At 38.9% G+C, this 20,176-nt stretch overlaps 1 protein-coding gene and 1 pseudogene across 3 annotated transcripts in view; one reads left to right on the top strand and one right to left on the bottom strand.

Annotated features, from left to right (window-relative positions):
• The first annotated feature begins 6,162 nt into the window (after positions 1-6,162).
• SCN10A (sodium voltage-gated channel alpha subunit 10) overlaps positions 6,163-20,176 on the top strand; it is a 96,567-nt gene continuing 82,553 nt past the window's right edge. For all 3 annotated transcript variants that reach the window (XM_009445192.3, XM_009445191.3, XM_009445190.3), the window contains exons 1-3: positions 6,163-6,482; positions 8,048-8,175; positions 11,180-11,260. In XM_009445192.3, coding sequence (XP_009443467.1) covers positions 6,213-6,482; positions 8,048-8,175; positions 11,180-11,260 — 479 coding nt within the window. In that variant the 5' untranslated portion in view covers positions 6,163-6,212. The remainder of the gene's footprint in view (positions 6,483-8,047; positions 8,176-11,179; positions 11,261-20,176) is intronic.
• LOC129143614 (histone-lysine N-methyltransferase SETMAR-like) lies at positions 18,564-19,595 on the bottom strand (annotated as a pseudogene).

The following is a 20,176-nucleotide window of genomic DNA, read 5'->3' as shown; positions in this document are numbered from 1 at the left end:
CAAAGCCAGTGGTTACTGCAGAGAACTAAGAACATCAATGTCTGTTGTAGGAGCTTTGGTTCTAGCTTCTCTAAAGCAAGCAGAAAAAAATCCACATAGATACTGCTTTACCCATCTGTGATGGCAAACCATCCTGTTTACCTCCAGACTAGCCCTAGGGCTGACAAGCTTTCTGAGAATATTGTAACCCATAAAGAACTTAGAAAGTCAATGGACTGCCTTTTAGGGGTTGCCTGGACCATGATGGACCAGGGATCCCAGAGACCCTTTCTGGAAGCATTAGAGAACATATCTTAGGACAAGATTTTGCAAGCTTATAGGATCAGCGAACAATTTTAAAATCATCATGCACTGTTAAGTCATCAGTTGGCCCTCAGGAGATGCAAGACACACTTGAAGTAAAGTAACACAGCAAACATGGTTCCATGAATAAATCACCTGAAAAAATTATCAAAACCTTAATCATATGATTTTTTTAAAGAAAAACTTTATATGAGAAGCAAAAGTAACCAATTAGGGAAATTAAATAATTTGTTTTATTAAGAATAAAAAACTGAAATTATGCTGCCAAACTGTAGAGCATCAGGCAGAAGCACGTTCTCAATTAGCAAGTACAGCCATGTATTCAAGGAGCTGGGCCTTCTCCTCTATCTCCCTGCCACGTTCAAGATTGGCTGTCACTTCTTAAAAGCATACCATTACATAATAAAAAGAACAATAAAACATGTTAATGTCTTCTATACTTTTCAACAAATGCATTACAAAGGGGAAAATTTTACCTACATTGTTTTCCCCAGAGGACACTTGTTTACAAATTCTGCAGAACACATTGGGGAAAATGCAAGGTTAGACAGTCCTCTCTGAAGGCTCTGAGCCAATACCCCTATAACTGATCAGTCAATGTGAGTGATGGGGGACTGCCTGTGAGAGGAATTTCTGTAGGCCTGGGTCTGGCCCTCAGGATCTGGGGCCAGAGAGGGTCACCACTGCATAAAGGAAAGCATCGGCCCTATAGCTAATCTGTTCTGCCATCACTCAGGTTAGTATTCAGAGATCCTACAGGTTCTGGGAGACATGGGATCTTTAGAGAAGAACAATAGAGAAAGAACCTCTCCCACCTGATATTAAGAAGGCAAAAGGGGCTGGGCACAGTGGCTCATGCCAGAATCCTAGCACTTTGGGAGGCTGAGGTGGGAAGATTGCTTGAGCCCAGGAGTTTGAGACCAGCCTGGGGAACATGGAAAAACCCCGTCAAAAATATGAAAATTAGCCAGGCGTGGTGGCACATACCTGTAGTTCCACTACTTGGGAGGCTGAGGTGGGAGGATCACTTGAACATGGGAGGTCAAAGCTGCAATGAGCTGTGATTGTGCCACTGCACTCCAGCCTGGAGAACAGAGTGAGAACTTGTCTCAAAAAAAAAAAAAAAAAAAAAAAAAGGAGGCAAGGGAACCAAATATCGCTGTTGGTTTATCTTGGGAGGGCTGAATGCCCACCGAATAGAAAGGCTTGCTTAGCAGGAATGGCTATTAAACTTAAGGGAATATACCTGCAAAAACTCATGCAGACTGTTTGAAAGCCAGGGCCGAGCTTGGAGCTAAACTAGAATAGATATTTCTTGGATTGTCTCCTCCTCAGCCATTAATCCAAGAAGTGAGTATCAGGCCCAGACTAATCCTATAACACATACATTTGATATGGCTACCTCACAAAGGATGTGCTTTCCCCACTACATTCAACTAGACTCTAAAATAGGGATTCCCAATTAAGGTTGCAAGGACTATAGCCGTCACTATCTGCACCTTGCTCATTTCCCAGGGATCTAGACCAGAGGTCACCAGCAGACACTTCCTACATGTGACTTCCTGCCTCTGTCTGCCCAGGGCTTTCTCTAGCCACTGAAGTAAGTTCTGTAGAGTTAAGATCCCAGGACAACCGTCAACCAAAAGGGGACAGGACTGGTAGATAAAACCCTAGTATCCTTACCCCTCAGTGAAACAATTCTGAGCCCAGTTTGCCCATAAGAGTAAATGGCTCATAAAAATACTGCTTTCTTCTTCTTATGTTACTTTTCCTCTCTTCTATGACATTCCTAGAAATAGCTCTCAGATAAACTACTTGCACCCCAATAGTTTTCTCAGAATGTCATGTAAAGACACTGGGTAATAGATGGGAATATAGAGAACCACTTCAATCAAGGGATCCCAAGTCCAGAGCTATCACTTCTGATGGGAAAGTCTTAAAAGAAGGACTGGTCCCTCATACCTACATCACATCACTACAAATTCCCACCCCAATGTTGAAAACAATTTTGTCCTTAGCCGGAGGGATTTATGGTAGCCCAGAATAATTATGGTCATTTGGCATGAAGTCAGTCTCATAGCTGAGTCTGCTTTGACCTCAAGCTCCAGCTCCAGGACCTGGAATTCTGGCTTAGTCCTGTTCTCAATCTTCAACATTGCATTCCAGTGTCACTGAGAGAATTCTTGCATTGTTACTAACCAACTGAGTCCTGGGATTCAAATTTGGTTCCAAACTATAAGTATCTCTTCTCCCCTAGACAAGGAAGAGAAAGTTAACTTAATCTTTGTTTCTCAGAAGGGAAGAATTAAAGACACTGAAGTCAACATTGTTTGAATGGTCATTGCATAAATACACCATGTTAATCAGAATTTGGGCACACAACACATAGAACTTCTAAGTTAGAAGAAAATAGAAGACAAATGTTCAATTATGTAATGTAGGTTGACTTTGAAAAGTTCCGTAAGAAACAGATCAACTACAAATAGGCAGGAGGAGAGGAAGAGGGTGAGGGAAAGCTCTCAGAAGAAAGTAATGGAGGACATTAAGGAAGAGGAATGGTGTCAGAGCAGTGAGAGCTCCTCCCAGGACTTCAATGCATGGAAGGACTGGTGACAACCAGCGGAGCCTCCTACATATGGGTATTGGGTACCAGAGCTGCCTCTAGGGCTGGTGACAATAAGCAGTGTCTATATCACAGAGGTATTGGATTCAAGAAATACCTCTAGGTATGGTGGGAGCAAGCAGGATCTCCATCATAGGGGTATTTGATTTAAGCACTGCCTCTGCCACCATCTGCTTGACTTTGGGGTATGTGAGCTTTAAAATGTCAATAGACTCAATAATCTCTTTGGTTCCTTATATTCCTATTATCGGATCTGTGATTTTTGCTGCATTTTTCTGAACAAAATGTTCTTTAGTTTTTCAGCTATTAAGTTTCGCCGTTATCTCTATTCATGCAACAACTATCTATTCTGTATCTAGTTAGTGCCAGGCACTGTACTAGGTTCTGGAAAATCAATGCTGAACAAAATAGATGTGAGTCCAGCTCTCACTGAGCTTACAATTTGGCAGAAACAATAGAAAGGCAAACAGAAATTACAAATCAGATGTTTATAGAGAAAGTGCAGAGAGTTATGGAAACATGAAACAGGAATCCTAACATAGACTTCATATAGGTCAGAAATGGAAGAAATTGTCTCAAAGCCAAGAGTACAAGAATAAGAGAGGATTAGCCAGACAAAATAAAGTGGAAAGATAATTTTAGGCAAAGGAAGGGGAATATGGAAAAGCCTTAACATAAAAAAGAATGGGTCAAATTCAAGGATAAACTTATAAAAGTAGTGTGGCTGGGGACTACCATGCTGGAGAGGTCAGCGCACAGTTTGGGTTATCTTGAGTGCTATGGAGAGCTTTAGAATGATTTTAAATAAAGATATCACATAACCAGATTTTCATTTTAGAAATATCATTTGGCCACTGTTGGAGAATAGGTTAGAAAGGACTAAAGGGGAGTCAAAATGACACATACGAGGCCAGTGAGATGACAGTGATTGGACCAGCAGTATGATGGAGAGGTTAGAGAGATATGAAGAGAAGATATTAAGGAGGCAGAAGCAACAGCACTAGATGTTTGATTGTATGTGGAATGAAATAGAAAGAGCATAATTATGGTACCCAGGTTGTGGACAGACACAGAAACAGGCTATTTGGGGCTAATGGCAGTAAAAAGACATAGAAGAGAGGCAGGTATTAGAAAGAAGTGAGGAGATAATTATGAGTTTAGTTTGGGGCATGCTGAGTTTGAGGTGCTCATGAGACACTGAAGTGGAGAGATCAAATGAAGATCTGAGCCCCATGAACTTCTGAGAGCTACAGATAAAGACTCAGTCATCTGCATATAAATGAGAAGTGAAGATATGGGAATGATGAGATGTTCCCAAGAGATTGTGGCAAACATACCTGAGTTTAAGTACCATTCTGCCACTCATTAGTAATGTGATCTTGGAAATTTTAACTTTGCTGCTCTGGTATCTTATTTATATATTAGAGATAATACTTCACAGGTACAGTGATAGTTAATGTAATAATGCATGAAAATTGCCTAATCCAGAGTCTGAAATATAGTGGAATCTCAGTAAATGCTAGCGCTGTTGAAGTTGTTACTATTGTTATTATTCTGAAAACAAAAGATAGAGTGCCAATATTCACAATCATGTATGGGAGAAGCTGAGAAAGGAGAGACTGAGAAGGAGAAGACAGAAAGTTAGGAAAACCAAGAGAGTGTCATGGTAGCCAAAATATACAGTATTTTAAGGAGGAAATTGTCAAAACAGCCAATAGGACCATCAAGATAAGAACTGAGATGGGCCTGGACAATATAGTGGTACATTGTCTACAAAAAAATTTTTTCAAAACTAGCCAAGTGTGGTGACATGTGCCTATAGCCCAGCTATTCAGGAGGCTGAGGTGGGAGAATTGCTTGAGCCCAGGAGACAGAGGTTGCAGTGAGCAGAGATTGCACCACTGCACTCTAGTCCGGGTGACAGTGATACCCTGTCTCAAAAAAAAAAAAAAAAGAAAAAGAAAAAAACAAAAAAGACAAGAACTGAGAAGGGCCCCCTGACTTTAGCCACAAGGCAATCTCTTGTATCCCTGCAAGGAAGCATTTTAGTGAGATAGGAGGGCAAAATCCAAGCTTCAAAGACTGAAAAGTGACTGGAAACAGTGAGTAGAAGTAAGTCCTTTATTAAAAGCCAACAGAGAACAGGAAAGAGGAGGGAAGACCTGGATGGGCTCTGCATCAAGGGAAAGTTTTTAAAGTTGGAGGAAAGTTAAGCATCTTTAAATGCTGATAGGAAAGAGCTGGCAGACAAGGAGAGAGAAAAAAATGAGGTAGCTATGAGATAAGATCCTAAGCAGAGGGAAAGGAATAGTCCTTAGAATGTAGGATGATACCTCTCATGTTGTAAGAGAAGGGAAGGAGGAAAGAAGGCTGCAGACACAGGTGAGTTGGAGGTTTGATGGTATGAAGTTGGCAGAGTTCTGTTTTTCTCCATGAACTAGGAAATATGGTCATTGGCTTACTGCAAGGGAAGACAGGGAATAGTGAGAAAAGAGTGTATTTGAAACCTCAGACTAGAAGAAACTGCTGACTAGGGATACCATATGATTCCCAGGCAATACTGAGGTTCCCCATAACCCCTCAGCAGTTCAGGGGAACTGTTCTAGATTGACTTAGCCTTGGGATTTAGGATAAGGGTGAGGGAGTGGCTAAAATTGTGGACCACAGGTCTAATCTGGTTATGGAGAAAAGTGTTCAGCCACAGACTGAACCTGGAGGTCCCAGAGAAATTGGAGGTCCCAATGAAATTCTCCAATAATCTGGAGTTCTCTAGTAACTTGGAGGTCCAAATGAAATTCAAACAGGTGGAGAAATGTTGACAATGTCAATAAATAAAAGATTGTGATAAGAAAGTAGCATGAGACTTAAGATAAAGTAGACTATAAACCAAAGTCTTTGATGAATATGGGAGAGTGCCTGGAACTCAGTGGTCCTGGAAATGAGGAGAGAGGGCAGCATGGCTAAATCTGGTGGTGGTGGTAGGATGGTACAAAGTGGTGAAGAAGCAATGGCATAGAAGCACATGGGAAGCAAAGACATAACCCTGAGGCACCTGGAGGAGGGTGGAATAAACAGCCTCCCCTGAATGCCTTGCAGGGGAATGGGTTCCTGGGAGGAGCCAAGTGTGAGTTCAGGGAGGGGCCAGATATGAGGGTGGGAGAAGGGCTGTTCTGACAATCAAGATGGGACAGATGAGAGGGACAGGGCCAGTGGGCAAGCTGTCACCTCTCTGTGGTTATGTCCACTCTTATAAGAGTATAAATACTTCCTGAAGAAGAATGAGAAGATGGAATTCCCCATTGGATCCCTCGAAACTAACAACTTCCGTCGCTTTACTCCGGAGTCACTGGTGGAGATAGAGAAGCAAATTGCTGCCAAGCAGGGAACAAAGAAAGCCAGAGAGAAGCATAGGGAGCAGAAGGACCAAGAAGAGAAGCCTCGGCCCCAGCTAGACTTGAAAGCCTGCAACCAGCTGCCCAAGTTCTATGGTGAGCTCCCAGCAGAACTGATCGGGGAGCCCCTGGAGGATCTAGATCCGTTCTACAGCACACACCGGGTAAGAGCTACCAGTAGGAATGTCTGCTCTCAGCCCTTGGAGAGGAAGTCTCGGTCCCACCCAGCCCAGGAAGTCCTCCTTGGCCCTGGGTGATGTGGCAGTCTACTAAAGATTCCGTTAACAACCAAAAAAAAAAAAAAAAAAATCTAACTTATTTGATGATCTCTTTGAATTTTTATGACATTTATGATAGAAACTAACTAAACCCACATCTTCAAAAGCAGATAACTGCTGCAGAGCTTTCAGGGAAAGTTGGCTGTTCCCTTGGATGACCTCTGGCCTGGGGCCTCCAGAGGAGTTGGGTCTCTTTGCAGGTGGAGAGCAGACATCTTGAGGTTGGGGGAGGAGCATGGCGGTGAGGACAGAAAGCAGGATGATTTAAGCCAGTGGTCCTCAACTATGATCTTGGAACCCCTGGTGTCCCCAAAACTGTTTTAGTGGGTTTATAAAATGAAAACTATTGTATAACAATACTTGAATGTAATTTGTCTTTTTCACACACTTTCTCTTATGATCATACATTGGTGAATATAGAGGCTATTGATGGGGGATGATGTCATCACTCTAAAAGCTACTGGAATGTGTGCCTGTATATTCCCGTGTTTTAAAATTTCCTGAGTTTTAAATTTCTAATATGAGATATATATACACACACGATGTATATATGTGTGTATACATCTATACACTATATATATACATACAACTATGTATATACATACAACTAGACCATGTAGCTAGTTATGTATATATAGGTATATAAGCATATATACATATATATTAATTTCTAATATGATATACATATATCTGGCATAAACAAAAAGGTATCAACATAAACAAAAGTTATTTGGGGTCCTCAATAAGGTTTGAGAGTAATAATCCCTGAAATCAAAAAGTTTGAGAATCAGTAGTTTAAACAAGAGCTTCTTCATGACAATTATCTCACCTGTGTTGTATTTTTGATGTTCTACAGAGCCAAAAAATGGTGAATGCATGTTTGGGAGTTAGGAGGACGGGAATCAGCCATCTCAAATATGGCTAGCAGAGTAAATAAAAAGGCACTGAATATCTTTCTTCCTCCTCTCCCATGCCAAGAGTTCATATCCTCCTAAATCCTCAGAGGGAGAAAACAGGAGAGGGTTTAAGAGACAGAGACGTAGAAGGTGGAGACAGAAGAAACATTACAAAACAAGGATGGTTCTCTTGTCAGAAGAGAAATTAAATGCAACCATAACTTCACCATCCTGTTGCCAGAGTCCTCCCCTGGGCATAACACCTCTTACCAGCCTGAGGATTGGCTGTCTGTCCATTCAAGTACCCTCAGTGGGCTCATCTTGGTGCACTGTCAGTCCCAGAGATGAGGATCTTGCTGAGAGGGTGAGGATATGGCTTTTAGTCCTTGATCCTCTCTGCCTCTCTGTACCTGCATTTGACTCTCATTGACCTGTAGTTCCCAGAGCCCTTCTTGCTCATAAGCCTGAGATAATGCCTCTCATGTTTAAAAACATGGTTGTATAAGGAATCTTGTTTCTCATTGGAGGTCCACTTTCTGTTTTGTTTTGTTTTAGACATTTATGGTGCTGAACAAAGGGAGGACTATTTCCCGGTTTAGTGCCACTCGGGCCCTGTGGCTATTCAGTCCTTTCAACCTGATCAGAAGAACGGCCATCAAAGTGTCTGTCCACTCATATCCTTTGCACGATTGCCTCTTCCACGTGTTACAATTAGACCTTGCCCACTGTGTCCAGTACCTTCTTTAGAGGTTAGCAACAGAGCCCTTATCCAATTGAATCCCAAAAGTACGATGAGGTCATTAGATTGAAAAAATGGCTTGGGCCTTTAATGTGTCCCACACCCCAAAGCAGTCCCAAGACACAGAAGAAGTGTTTATGCAACACACAGGTGGTTTGGATTCACCTCAGACTAATCTAGACACACCTGTGGATGCACAACTTGAAAAACATCCTCTTTATGAGGGGAGGTTTGCTGATGCCCCCAGACACATTCTCACCACGGTGTGTGGTCCGCTTTCCCCACACACAACAGGCAGTAAGAGGGCCCAAGCCTTCTTTGGGCAGATGAGATAGGCATGAGTTGTTGCTCTGTGCCATAGCAATGCTGAGAAGTGGCTGCTTACTGGGCAAAAGAGCAGCACCTCCCAGAGGGCAAGGAAAACAGACCATGATGGGAAGAGCACACATAGTCTCAATGGGACCTCATTGGTCATGGGGCACTGTTAACATCACAAATTACTCAAAAACTACTAGCAGGTTTAAAATGTCAATAATCTGATGTTCATGCCATACAAGACTGTAATGATTAGAGACACATTGGTCAAATGTCTACTATATGAATTGTTTTAGGTAATGTCAGAAGCTGCTTTCAGGGGATTTTGCAAGGCAAGCCAAACTAGTAGAAAAAAGATACTTTGGTTTGGTTTCCTAAGATCTTCCTGGGTGGTCCTAATGGAAAGATCCTAATGACCTAAGATCCTTGGTCATCGGAAGGATTGGAAGTTCTTTATGACAAATTTAGCCCTGGCTTGCAGGAGGTTGATGTACAAGAATACATCTGCCTCAGTTGCCTGACAAATGGTAACCAGCCTTTTCTTAGAAGGCTTCAGTAAAAAAGAGTTCTACCCTGCTCCCTAACTCTGAGGCAGATTGTTGGATTTCTGGACAGTTGTCATTGAGCTGGTAACCTTGGCACAGTCATCTATCTGCACACTCAACATGAAGCTGCACAGCTTGATGAAGTTGCATTACGTTTTCTCTTTTTACATTTTTTTCTTTCTGGCTGGCCAGCAAGAATTATGTTTTCTGAGCTGAATCTTGAATTTTCAGATTCTACAGAAGGATATTTAATGACAATACAGTCTCTCACTTGCTAAATACTTCCTAAGTGTCAATACCATCATCAGTTCAAAAGCCTCTGAAGTAGAGATTACCATCCCCATTTTACAGATAATGAAACTGACACACAGAGGCATTAAGTAAATTATCCAAGACCATGTAGCTAGTTAAGAAGTCCAGCCTGCATCCTGCGTAGAGCAGTATCTGCAGTGAGGAAGCAGGGTGGAAAGTAATCAGGGTAATTATTCTCTCAATGTGTCGTCTCTGCTTGGGTAGTTGTTGCTTTTTCAAAATATATACAATTACATGGAAATTACAAATAAAGAGAAATCACAAACATACAAACTCCTCTTTATGGATTCTGGTTGAATTACATCTGGATAAGTAAGAAACAGCTAATTAGAAATAAAATCCCCTAAAAAGAACCAAGTGACCAGTGAATATTCTCTTCATCTTGAGATTTGATGAGTAAATAATTGCTTGGTAGAGTCACAGCTGGACAGAAAAGCTGTTGAGGGGGTCTCTTCCTCACAAAAGTCTGCATTTAAATCTCATAAATTTGGTAACTCCAGCCCCAAAAGATACTAGAATTCTCAGGGCCCTATTATTAATATTTCACCAAAAATATAATTCTAATCACATTTGCTATGAATGTTTTCATAACTAATATTATACATAAGATACATTACTTTTAAATATTTGTAGAATTGGAGACACGATTTTAGTTTAATCCTTGGATTAACATTTCCCCCCCATGTGAGCATATTTCTTAATTTAATTGTAAGTCAGCAGGAAAATGTGGTTTAATTAATAGAATTTTCCTTTTCAAAATAGATGTGTTCCTAAGTAACTGTAAAACTAGACACATCAAGGCATTTACAGAAAACTAAAATACATTTAAATACTTCTGCTCAAATTGAAAAATGAGTGTTGTACTCTCTCTGTAGGTCAAGCTTATCTTCAAGCTTTGTTTTTCCTTAGGAAGCACTGTTGGGAGCCCAGCTATTCCTAAGAAAAATATCCAAGTGGGAACAATTTACCTTTAGATTCTCCCCACCAACATTTCTTCCCTTCTATTTTCCCCTTCCACCCACCTTCCTTTCAATGTCTCCCTCCCCTTTTGATAATCCCTTTGCCCATAGTCTGCTGTCAATATTCTCCACTCTAGCTATTCAGAGTTCTCCACTCCAGCCTAATCCTACTTGGGGTTTTCTTCCTGAGCCAGTATTTCACTTCCCTGTGCCTGCCTCCACCGTTCCTACCCAGAAGACCATTTCCTCGGTGGAACTGATCTCAACTAAGTTACGCAAACAATCTGATGAAACTAATTCCCATGAAAGTTTGTACCTCTTCACTTATCTCCAAGTTTCTAACTTTTCTTTGTTTTTTAGAATAAAAAAGACATTTGCCAGATGAAATTTCAAGCCATTTTGTATACTGAAATGAAGGCTTCGGGGTAGAAGGACATTTTGGAAAAGGGAGCCTGTTTCCTTCTATCTTGCTCAGAGTTTGTTATCAGACAGATAAGAGTTCACACCTCTGCAGCATGGTTGACTAGCTGCATGACCTGAGAAAAGTTATTTAACTTTTATTTTTTGTCAGCCTGTTTCTCAGCTTCAAAATGTAGATATTTATACCCACCTGTAGATCAGTTGTATTAGAAGTAACATGGACAAAGTACTCAGCCTAGCTTAGGCACTCAGTAAACGTTAGTGGTTATTATGTGACAAGATCATAAAGCTAATATTAGCTAAGATTTATGAATGTAATCATTCAGCATCAAGGTGATCCTAGATGACATCACAGAGACTTGGTGATCTCAGCTTTTCCTTAACACAGGCCTTTCAGGTGGTTCAGTTTATTTATTACGATCACTATTTTGGTTAATTGTGTGTGCATGACCCGAACTGACCTTCCAGAGAAAATTGAGTGAGTAGATTTGCTATCATTATTGTACCATCTCTTTTTGCTTTCTTTTCTTCCTTCACTTGGCAGTCTTTGTCTTTTATTTATCCTGCCATGCCTCATGTGGGTAATGCTGAATCTCATTGTCTATGTGTCTTTGTAATAACCAGGTCTCTCCTTCTGTGAGCTTTGTTTCATAAACATACATGATTTTCAGTTTCAAGGAGATACAGATTAGTGGTTCTCAACTTTGGCTGCATATTGCAATTTTTGGGGAGATTTTTTAAATGCCTGAGTCCCAGCCCCAGAAAGTCTAAGGTGGCCTGGGAAGATGAGTCTCCTCGCCCCCACCCCCTCCCCCCACACACACACACTCACTCACCTGCTAGATGCACACACAAATGTATGCCTTAGAGAAGGTATGCTTTTGAGAAGGCCTGCTATGAAAGAGAGACAGGAGCAAAACTGAGACAGAACTAAGAACAAATGGCTCTGGAGTATATTTAGAAAATAACTCATAAATGAAGCTGTTTAAGTTATCATGCTTCATATGACTCAAAGTAACCTTAGTATTCCTGAGGTTATTCTATTTCCCTAGGTTAGTGGGTGAAACCCCTGTAGTTTCAGAATCTGGGAGTTTTCCAAAAACATTCCATATCCACACATCTGGGAGGGATGCTTCCACTCCAGCTTGAACCTAACATACCTTTGGGTATAATAACAGGTGCTTTGCAGAGCTTTCTTTTTTTTTTTTTTTTTTTTTTTTTTGCTAATCATAACAGTAATGCATGCCACAACAGAAAATGTTATATTTTTATTAATAGATTAAAGGAAAAGAATCACATAGTCTTCTTAATTGATGCTAAAATCATTTGATAAAGTTTAATTTCCATTTATACTTTTAAATTCTTAGAAAAGTTGAAATAGAAGGGAATAAATGTGGCACATATACACCATGGAATGCTATGCAGTCATAAAAAAGGATGAGTTCATGTCCTTTGCAGGGACATGGATGAAGCTGGAAACCATCATTCTCAGCAAACTAACACAAGAACAGAAAACCAAACACCGCATGTTCTCACTCATAAGTGGGAGTTGAACAATGAGAACACATGGACACAGGGAGGGGAACACACTGGGGCCTGTTGAGGGGTGGGGGGCTAGGGGAGGGATAGCATTAGGAGAAATACCTAATGTAGATGACGGGTTGAAGGGTGCAGCAAACCACCATGGCACGTGTACACCTATGTAACAAACCTGCACGTTCTGCACATGTACCCCAGAACTTAAAGTATAATAATTTTAAAAAGGGGATTGCATCACTCTGATAAAGGGTATTCATTGTTTTAAAGTATCAAGCGTCATACTTAATTGTGAACATGGAAAGCTTTCCCTTTGAGATCAAAAGAAAAAAAAACCCAAAGATGTCTGTTCTTCTCAGTTCCACTTTGTAAAGGAGGTCTCAGCCAGCATAGTAAAGCAAAGAAAAAAAAAGTGCAAGAAGAAAAAAGTACCAAAGATGTAATTTACAGATAATAAGATTGTATACATAAAATATCCAACATAACCTAGAGATAAACAGTAAGAATTAATAAAAGAGTATAGTAAGGTAGCTGGGTACAAATTAACATACATAAATCAATTGTGTATACACACTAGCAACAAACAGAAAATAGTTTTTAAAAATACCATTTACACTGGCATTTTAAAATGTCAAGTATCTAGGAATAAGGTTATCAAAGTATAAGTAAGATTTCTATAAGGAAAGTTATAATAAGTATTGTGTAAAATTTTTAAAGAAAACCAAATCAGTGGGGAGACATGTTCTCAGATTCAAAGTCTCAATATTGTAAAGACTCCCCAAAATGACTAATTAATCTAATATGATCCTCAAATCAATATTTCAACAGGCTTCTTTTGGTATTACTTGACAAACTTTAAACTTTAAATTTTCTTCCTCAAAAGTTTACATGAAATTTTAAAGAGCAAATTATAGCCAAGAAACTTTTGAGGAAGAAATACAAAGTGGGAGAACTCATTCTACTGGATGTCGAGATTTACTATAAAGCTCTAATTGAAGCAGTGTGCCATTGGTGTAAGATTGGTCAGAATAATGTAACAGCATAGACAGTCCATAAACAGACCAACACATATGTAAACATCTAATGTGTGAAAAGGTGGCACCCCAGAACAGCAGGGAAAAGGCGGTCTTCAAAAAATGATGCTGAGGAATTAGGAATCCCCCTGGAAAAACTACATTAAACATCCAACTTTGCACCACACACAAGAATCAATTCTAGGTGGATCAACACCTCACTTTCTTTGTGAAATGTAAATATATAAAGCCATTTTTTAAATTTTATTTTAAGTTCTGGGGTACATGTGCAGAAAGTGCAGGTTTGTTACATAGGTATACACATGTCATGGTGGTTTGCTGCACCCATCAACCCATCATCTACATTAGGTATTTCTCCTAATGCTATCCCTCCCCTAGCCCCCAACCCCTCCACAGGCCCTGGTGTGTGAGGTCCCCCTCCCTGTATCCACGTGCTCTCATTGTTCATCTCCCACCTATGAGTGAGAACATGCGGTGTTTGGTTTTCTGTTCTTATGTCAGTTTGCTGAGAATGATGGTTTCCAGCTTCATCCATGTCCCTACAAAGAACATGAACTCACCCTTTTTATGGCTGCATAGTATTCCATGGTGTATATGTGCCATATTTTCTTTATCCAGTCTATCACTGATGGGCGTTTGGGTTGGTTCCAAGTCTTTGCTATTGTGAATAGTGATAAACATACGCATGCTTGTATCTTTATAGTAGAATAATTTATAATCCTTTGGGTATATACCCAGTAATGGAATAAACATACACATGCTTGTATCTTTATAGTAGAATAATTTATAATCCTTTGGGTATATACCCAGTAATGGAATTGCTGGGTCAAATGGTATTTCTGGTTCTAGATCCTTGAGGAATCACCACACTGTCTTCCACAATGGTTGAACTAATTTACACTCCCACCAACAGTGTGAAAGCATTCCTATCTCTCCACATCCTCTCCAGCATCTGTTGTTTCCTGACTTTTTAATGATCTCCATTCTAACTGGTATGAGACGCCATCTCATTGTGGTTTTGACTGGCATTTCTCTAATGACCAGTGATGATGAGCTTTTTATCATTTGTTTATTGGCTGCATAAATGTCTTCTTTTGAGAAGTGTCTGTTCATATCCTTTGCCCACTTTTTGATGGAGTTGTTTTTTCTTGTAAATTTGTTTAAGTTTTTTATAGATTCTGGATATTAGCCCTTTGTCAGATGGATAGATTGCAAAAATTTTCTCCCATTCTGTAGGCTACCTATTCACTCTGATGATAGTTTCTTTTGCTGTGCAGAAGCTCTTTAGTTTGATTAGATTCCATTTGTCAATTTTGGCTTTTGTCGCCATTGCTTTTGGTGTGTTAGTCATAAAGCCTTTGCCCATGCCTATGTCCTGAAGGGTATTGCCTAGGTTTTCTTCTAGGGTTTTTATGGTTTTAGGTCTTATGTTTAAGTCTTTAATCTATCTTGAGTTAATTTTTGTGTAAGGTGTAAGGAAGGGGTCTAGTTTCAGTTTTCTGCATAAGGCTAGCCAGTTTTCCCCACACCATTTATTAAATAGGGAATCCTTTCCCCATTGCTTGCTTTTGTCAGGTTTGTCAAAGATCAGATGGTTGTAGATATGTGGTGTTACTTCTGAGGCCTCTGTTCTGTTCCATTGGTCTAGATATCTGTTTTGGTACCAGTATCACGCTGTTTTGGTTACTGTAGCTTTGTAGTGTAGCTTTGTAGTATAGCTTGAAGTCGGGTAGCGTGATGCCTCCAACTTTCTTCTTTTTGCTTAGAATTGTCTTGGCTATGCAGGCTCTTTTTTGGTTCCATATGAAATTTAAAGTAGATTTTTCTAATTCTGTGAAGAAAGTCAGTGGTAGCTTGATGGGGATAACATTGAATCTATAAATTACTTTGGGCAGTATGGCCATTTTCACAATATTGATTTTTCCTATCCATGAGCATGGAATGTTTTTCCATTTATTTGTGTCCTCTCTTATTTCCTTGAGCAGTGATTTTTAGTTCTCCTTGAAGAGGTCCTTCACATCCCTTGTAAGTTGTATTTCTAGATATTTTATTCTCTTTGTAGCAATTGTGAATGGGAGTTCACTCATGATTTGGCTCTCTGTTTGTCTGTTATTGGTGTATAGGAATGCTTGTGATTTTTGCACATTGATTTTGTATCCTGAGACTTTGCTGAAGTTGCTTATCAGCTTAAGGAGATTTTGGGCTGAGATGATGGGGTTTTCTAAATATACAGTCAAGTCATCTGCAAACAGAGACAATTTGACTTCCTCTTTTCCTATTTGAATACCTCTTATTTCTTTCTCTTGCCTGATTGCCCTGGCCAGAACTTCCAATACTATGTTGAATAAGAGTGGTGAGATAGGGCATTCTTGTCTTGTGCTGGTTTTCAAAGGAAATGCTTCCAGTTTTTGCCCATTCAGTATGATATTGGCTGGGGGCTTGTCATAAATAGTTCTTATTATTTTGAGATACATTCCATCAATACCTAGTTTATTGAGAGTTTTTAGCATGAATGGGTGTTGAATTTTGTTGAAGACCTTTTCTGCATCTATTGAGATAATCACGTGGTTTTTGTCATTGGTTCTGTTTGTGTGATGGATTACGTTTATTGACTTGCGTATGTTGAGCCAGCTTTGATCCCAGGTATGAAGCCGACTTGATCGTGGTGGATAAGCTTTTTGAAAGGAAAAAACAAAGAGGAATATCTTTATGACCTCAGACTAAGAAAAACTTTATTACATATGACACAAGAAGCACTAACTATACAGGAAAAAACTGATACATTTTAGTATACTATAATTAAGAATGTTCATCAGAAGACAACTTTAAGAGCATGAAAAAGCAAGTGCTTATATTCAGAGTAATGAACTCTACAAATCAATTAGAAAAATGTCAGAACAACCACTTGTAAAATAGCACAAAATCTGAATAGGCACTTTACAAAAGTGGAAATCCAAATGGCCATAAACATATGAAAGTATTCTTAACCTTTTTTTAAATTAAAGAGTTGCAAATTAAAATCACACTGAGATTTTATTACATGTTCATCATAGAAGGGAAATTTTTTAAAGTGTCACAATACCAAGTATTGGGAATGACATGGAGCAACAGAAACTCACACACTGCTGGTGGGAGTGTAAATTTGGACAACCTCTTTGGAAAGCAAGGGGTATTATCTAGTAAAGGTGTAAGCATACATTTGCTGTATTCTTCTATTACACTCTTAGGTACCTATGTTTAACAGAAATATGTACTTGTGGACACCAGATTACAGCTACAAGAAAGTTTATGAACATTTGCCCATAAAAACCCCAAACCGGAAACCACTCAAATGTCCATAAACTTTGAGTACATTAACTATTTCTGTTATATTCTAAAATGAGAAAACTTACAGCAATAAAAATGAATAAACTTTAGTGCTGCGCAACAATAAGGATGAGTCTTAAGAACGTAATATTGAACAAAAAAAGCCAAATGCAAAGGATTACATAAACATGGTTCATTTATATAAAGTTTGAAATCAAGCAAAACTGAACTATTTTGTTTAGGAATGCATACTTATGGAGTAAAAAGCATCAATAAAGTAAGGCAAGAAAAAGTACCAAAAATTAGGAGAATAGTGGCCTCCAGGGCAGAAGAGGGAGGATGTAATTGGGAAGGAGCTGGTGAAGTGCTGGTCACGTTCCATTTTATGGCATGGGTAGTTGTCACACAAGCTGCTATGGAGTGAATTGTGTCCCCTCAAAATTCAAATGTTGAAACAAACCCCCCATGTTGCTATGTTGGAGATTGGGCCTTTAAGGAGGTGATTGGGTTAAATGAAGTCACAAGAGTAGAGCCCTTAAGTGGTAGAACTGGTGTCCTTATAAGAGAAAGAGACAGCTTTCTCCCGTTTGTGTGAGAACACAAGGACAAGGTAGACATCTATAAGCTAGAAAGAGAGTCTTTCCCAGACCCAACTATGCTGACATCCCAATCTCAGGCTTCAACCTCCAGATTTGTGAGAAAATAAATTTCTGTTGCATAAGCCACCCAGTCTATGGTATTTTGTTAAGGCAACAAAGGCTGACTAATACACAAACATTTGTTTTAAAACAATTAATTTATGTCTTATGTACATTTTTATTATGCATGCTACATATCATAATAAAAACTCAATAATTTTTTCAAATAAATGACCATTGCAAAAAATGCAGAACACTGAAAATATAAATCAGAAGATGGTTACTAAGTAGAGAAATCACAAAATCATGAAATTATATTTAATATTGTTGAGATCATATAGCATGTAAAATGTCTATGCTTCTTTTGGAGTTTTAATATAAAACATTTTTTTGCAAAATGAGTTATTTGGGAGTTATTTGGAGATTGTGGTTAAATATGGAAGAAAGAATGCATATGTTTTACCCTACCCTCTCAAAATGCCAATAGAATGACAGCACGGGGAAAAGAACAGTATAAATATACAAGAACAAAGAGAAAGAGAATGGAAAACACAGAGGACAAATGATGTCAAAACAATTGGAAGACCAAAAGTGGGTGGAGAAGTGGTAAATCACTTAGCAGATCAGGGTTTGCTAAACCACGGTGCCTCCAGAGGGGGATAAAAATGAGAATAAAGGCATTTTACCGCCCCCCCTGCCCAACAAGCCCCAGAGGCCCTGCAAGTGTTGACATGATACAAATAGCAAGAAATGGAAGCAGAAAGAGGAAAGAACATGTGAGCAGAGTATGTTCACTTACTGCTGCTTCTATAATAACAAGAAGTTAAAGAGTATTATTTAAAGTTGACAAATAAAGAAATGGACAAAATAATTACACTTGACAGTACAAAGGTAAGCACAAAAAGATATTATTAAATACAGTCAGATGATGGATAAAACAGAGAGGAAAGGAATCACCAAATGGAAATGAGAGATTTTGATTAAAGAAATAGTACACTAAGGACAATGTATTACATGGTTTTAATTATAATTATAAATTTATAATAAGTTTTTACTTATAAAGACAACCACTAGGATAAAGATACAAACTCTTTAGTAATCTATATATTTGTAACAAATAATATGACAAACTCTAAATACTGGAAGAATTGTACATCAAAAAATAAAAAGCAAATAAGACATGCCAAATAATGAAAAGGTGCAAAAGTAATTGGGGTTTCAGACCATAAATATTAAATCATTATAACTAGGCTCAAACACATCTTTATTAATCAAAGTAGGAACCATTACAATCAACACATTTTTGCCAATGAGAAATGAGTTTGTTTATTCCTGTAGCATAAAAATCCATGCTTTGGGATTCAATGAACTCTTGGAAGGCATTTTCTGCATCCCGCTGGTTATGGAAGTGTTTCACCTGCAAAAAGTTGTTCAGATGCTTGAAGAAGTGGTAGTTGGTTGGTGAGAGGTCAGGTGAATATGGTGGGTGAGGCAAAACTTCATAGCCCAATTCATTCAACTTTTGAAGTAACTGTTGGTTGTGTGACATGCAGTCGGTTGTTGTGGAGAAGAATTGGGCCCTTGATGTTGACCAATGCCAGCTGCAGGCCTCGCAGTTTTCTGTGCATCTCATCGATTTGCTGAGCATACTTCTCAGATGTAATGGCTTTGCTGGGATTCAGAAAGCTGTAGTAGATCAGACCGGCAGCAGACCACCAAGCAGTGACCACGACTTTTTTTGGTGCAAATTGGGTTTTGGGAAGTGCTTTGGAGCTTCTTCTCAGTCCAGCCACCAAGCTGGTCATTGCCAGTTGTCAAGTAAAATTCACTTTTTATCGCACATCACAATCTGATTAAGAAATAGTTCATTTTTGTTGCATAGAATAAGAGACGACAACACTTCAAAATGATGATTTTTTAAACATTTTTCCTTAGCTTATGAGGCACCCATTTATGGAGCTGTTTCACCTTTCCAATTTGCTTCAACTGCCGAATGACCGTAGAATGGTCAACGTTGAGTTCTTCCGCAGCTTCTTGTGCAGTTGTAAGAGGATCAACTTCGATGATTGCTCTCAATTGGTCATTGTCAACTTCCAATGGCCAGCCACTACTCTCCTCATCTTCAAGGTTCTCACCTCCTTTGCAAAACTTCTTGAACCACCACTGCACTGTAACTTTGTTAGCAATCCCTGGGCCAAATGCGTTGTTGATGTTGAGTTGTCTCTGCTGCTTTACAAACCATTTTGAACTCAAATAAGAAAATCGCTCGAATTTGCTTTTTGTATAACATAATTTCCATAGTCTAAAATAAATATAAAATAAACAGCAAGTAATAAGTCATTAGCAAAAAAAAAAAGTGAGAAATGCACATTAAAATGATGTATAACATGGTCACATTTATTTAAGAATGTATTCCAATATCAAACGGCAAATTTCAACAATGCAAAAACCACAATTACTTTTGTACCAGCCTAATATTTTAAAAACTAAATACGTCATATGAAATAATATAAACAAGCTAAGACTAAGCAAATCTGTCATGTCACTAAATATAAATGGATTTGACTCACCTGTTTTTAAAAATGCCTATTACATTACAAAGCAATACCCAACTCTATGTTGAATAAAAAAAATACTCCTCACGGTGATACAGAAAGGCTAAAATTATAGAATTCAAAAGACACAAGCAAAGGCAAACAAAGAAAGCAGGATCCGTGATTTTAGTATCAGAGAAAGTGGAATCTCAGTCAAAAAGCATGAAATAGGACAAAAATTGCACAGACATACTAATAGTAAAGACGATAGTAATCTATATCTTTGCAACAAATAAGATGGCAACAATATTTATAAATCAGAAATTATTAGAGTAGGAGGATAAAT

This window comes from Pan troglodytes, chromosome 2, assembly GCF_028858775.2.
Source record: "Pan troglodytes isolate AG18354 chromosome 2, NHGRI_mPanTro3-v2.0_pri, whole genome shotgun sequence".
Taxonomy (NCBI): Eukaryota; Metazoa; Chordata; class Mammalia; order Primates; family Hominidae; genus Pan; species Pan troglodytes.
This window is presented reverse-complemented; position numbering and strand designations above follow the sequence as displayed.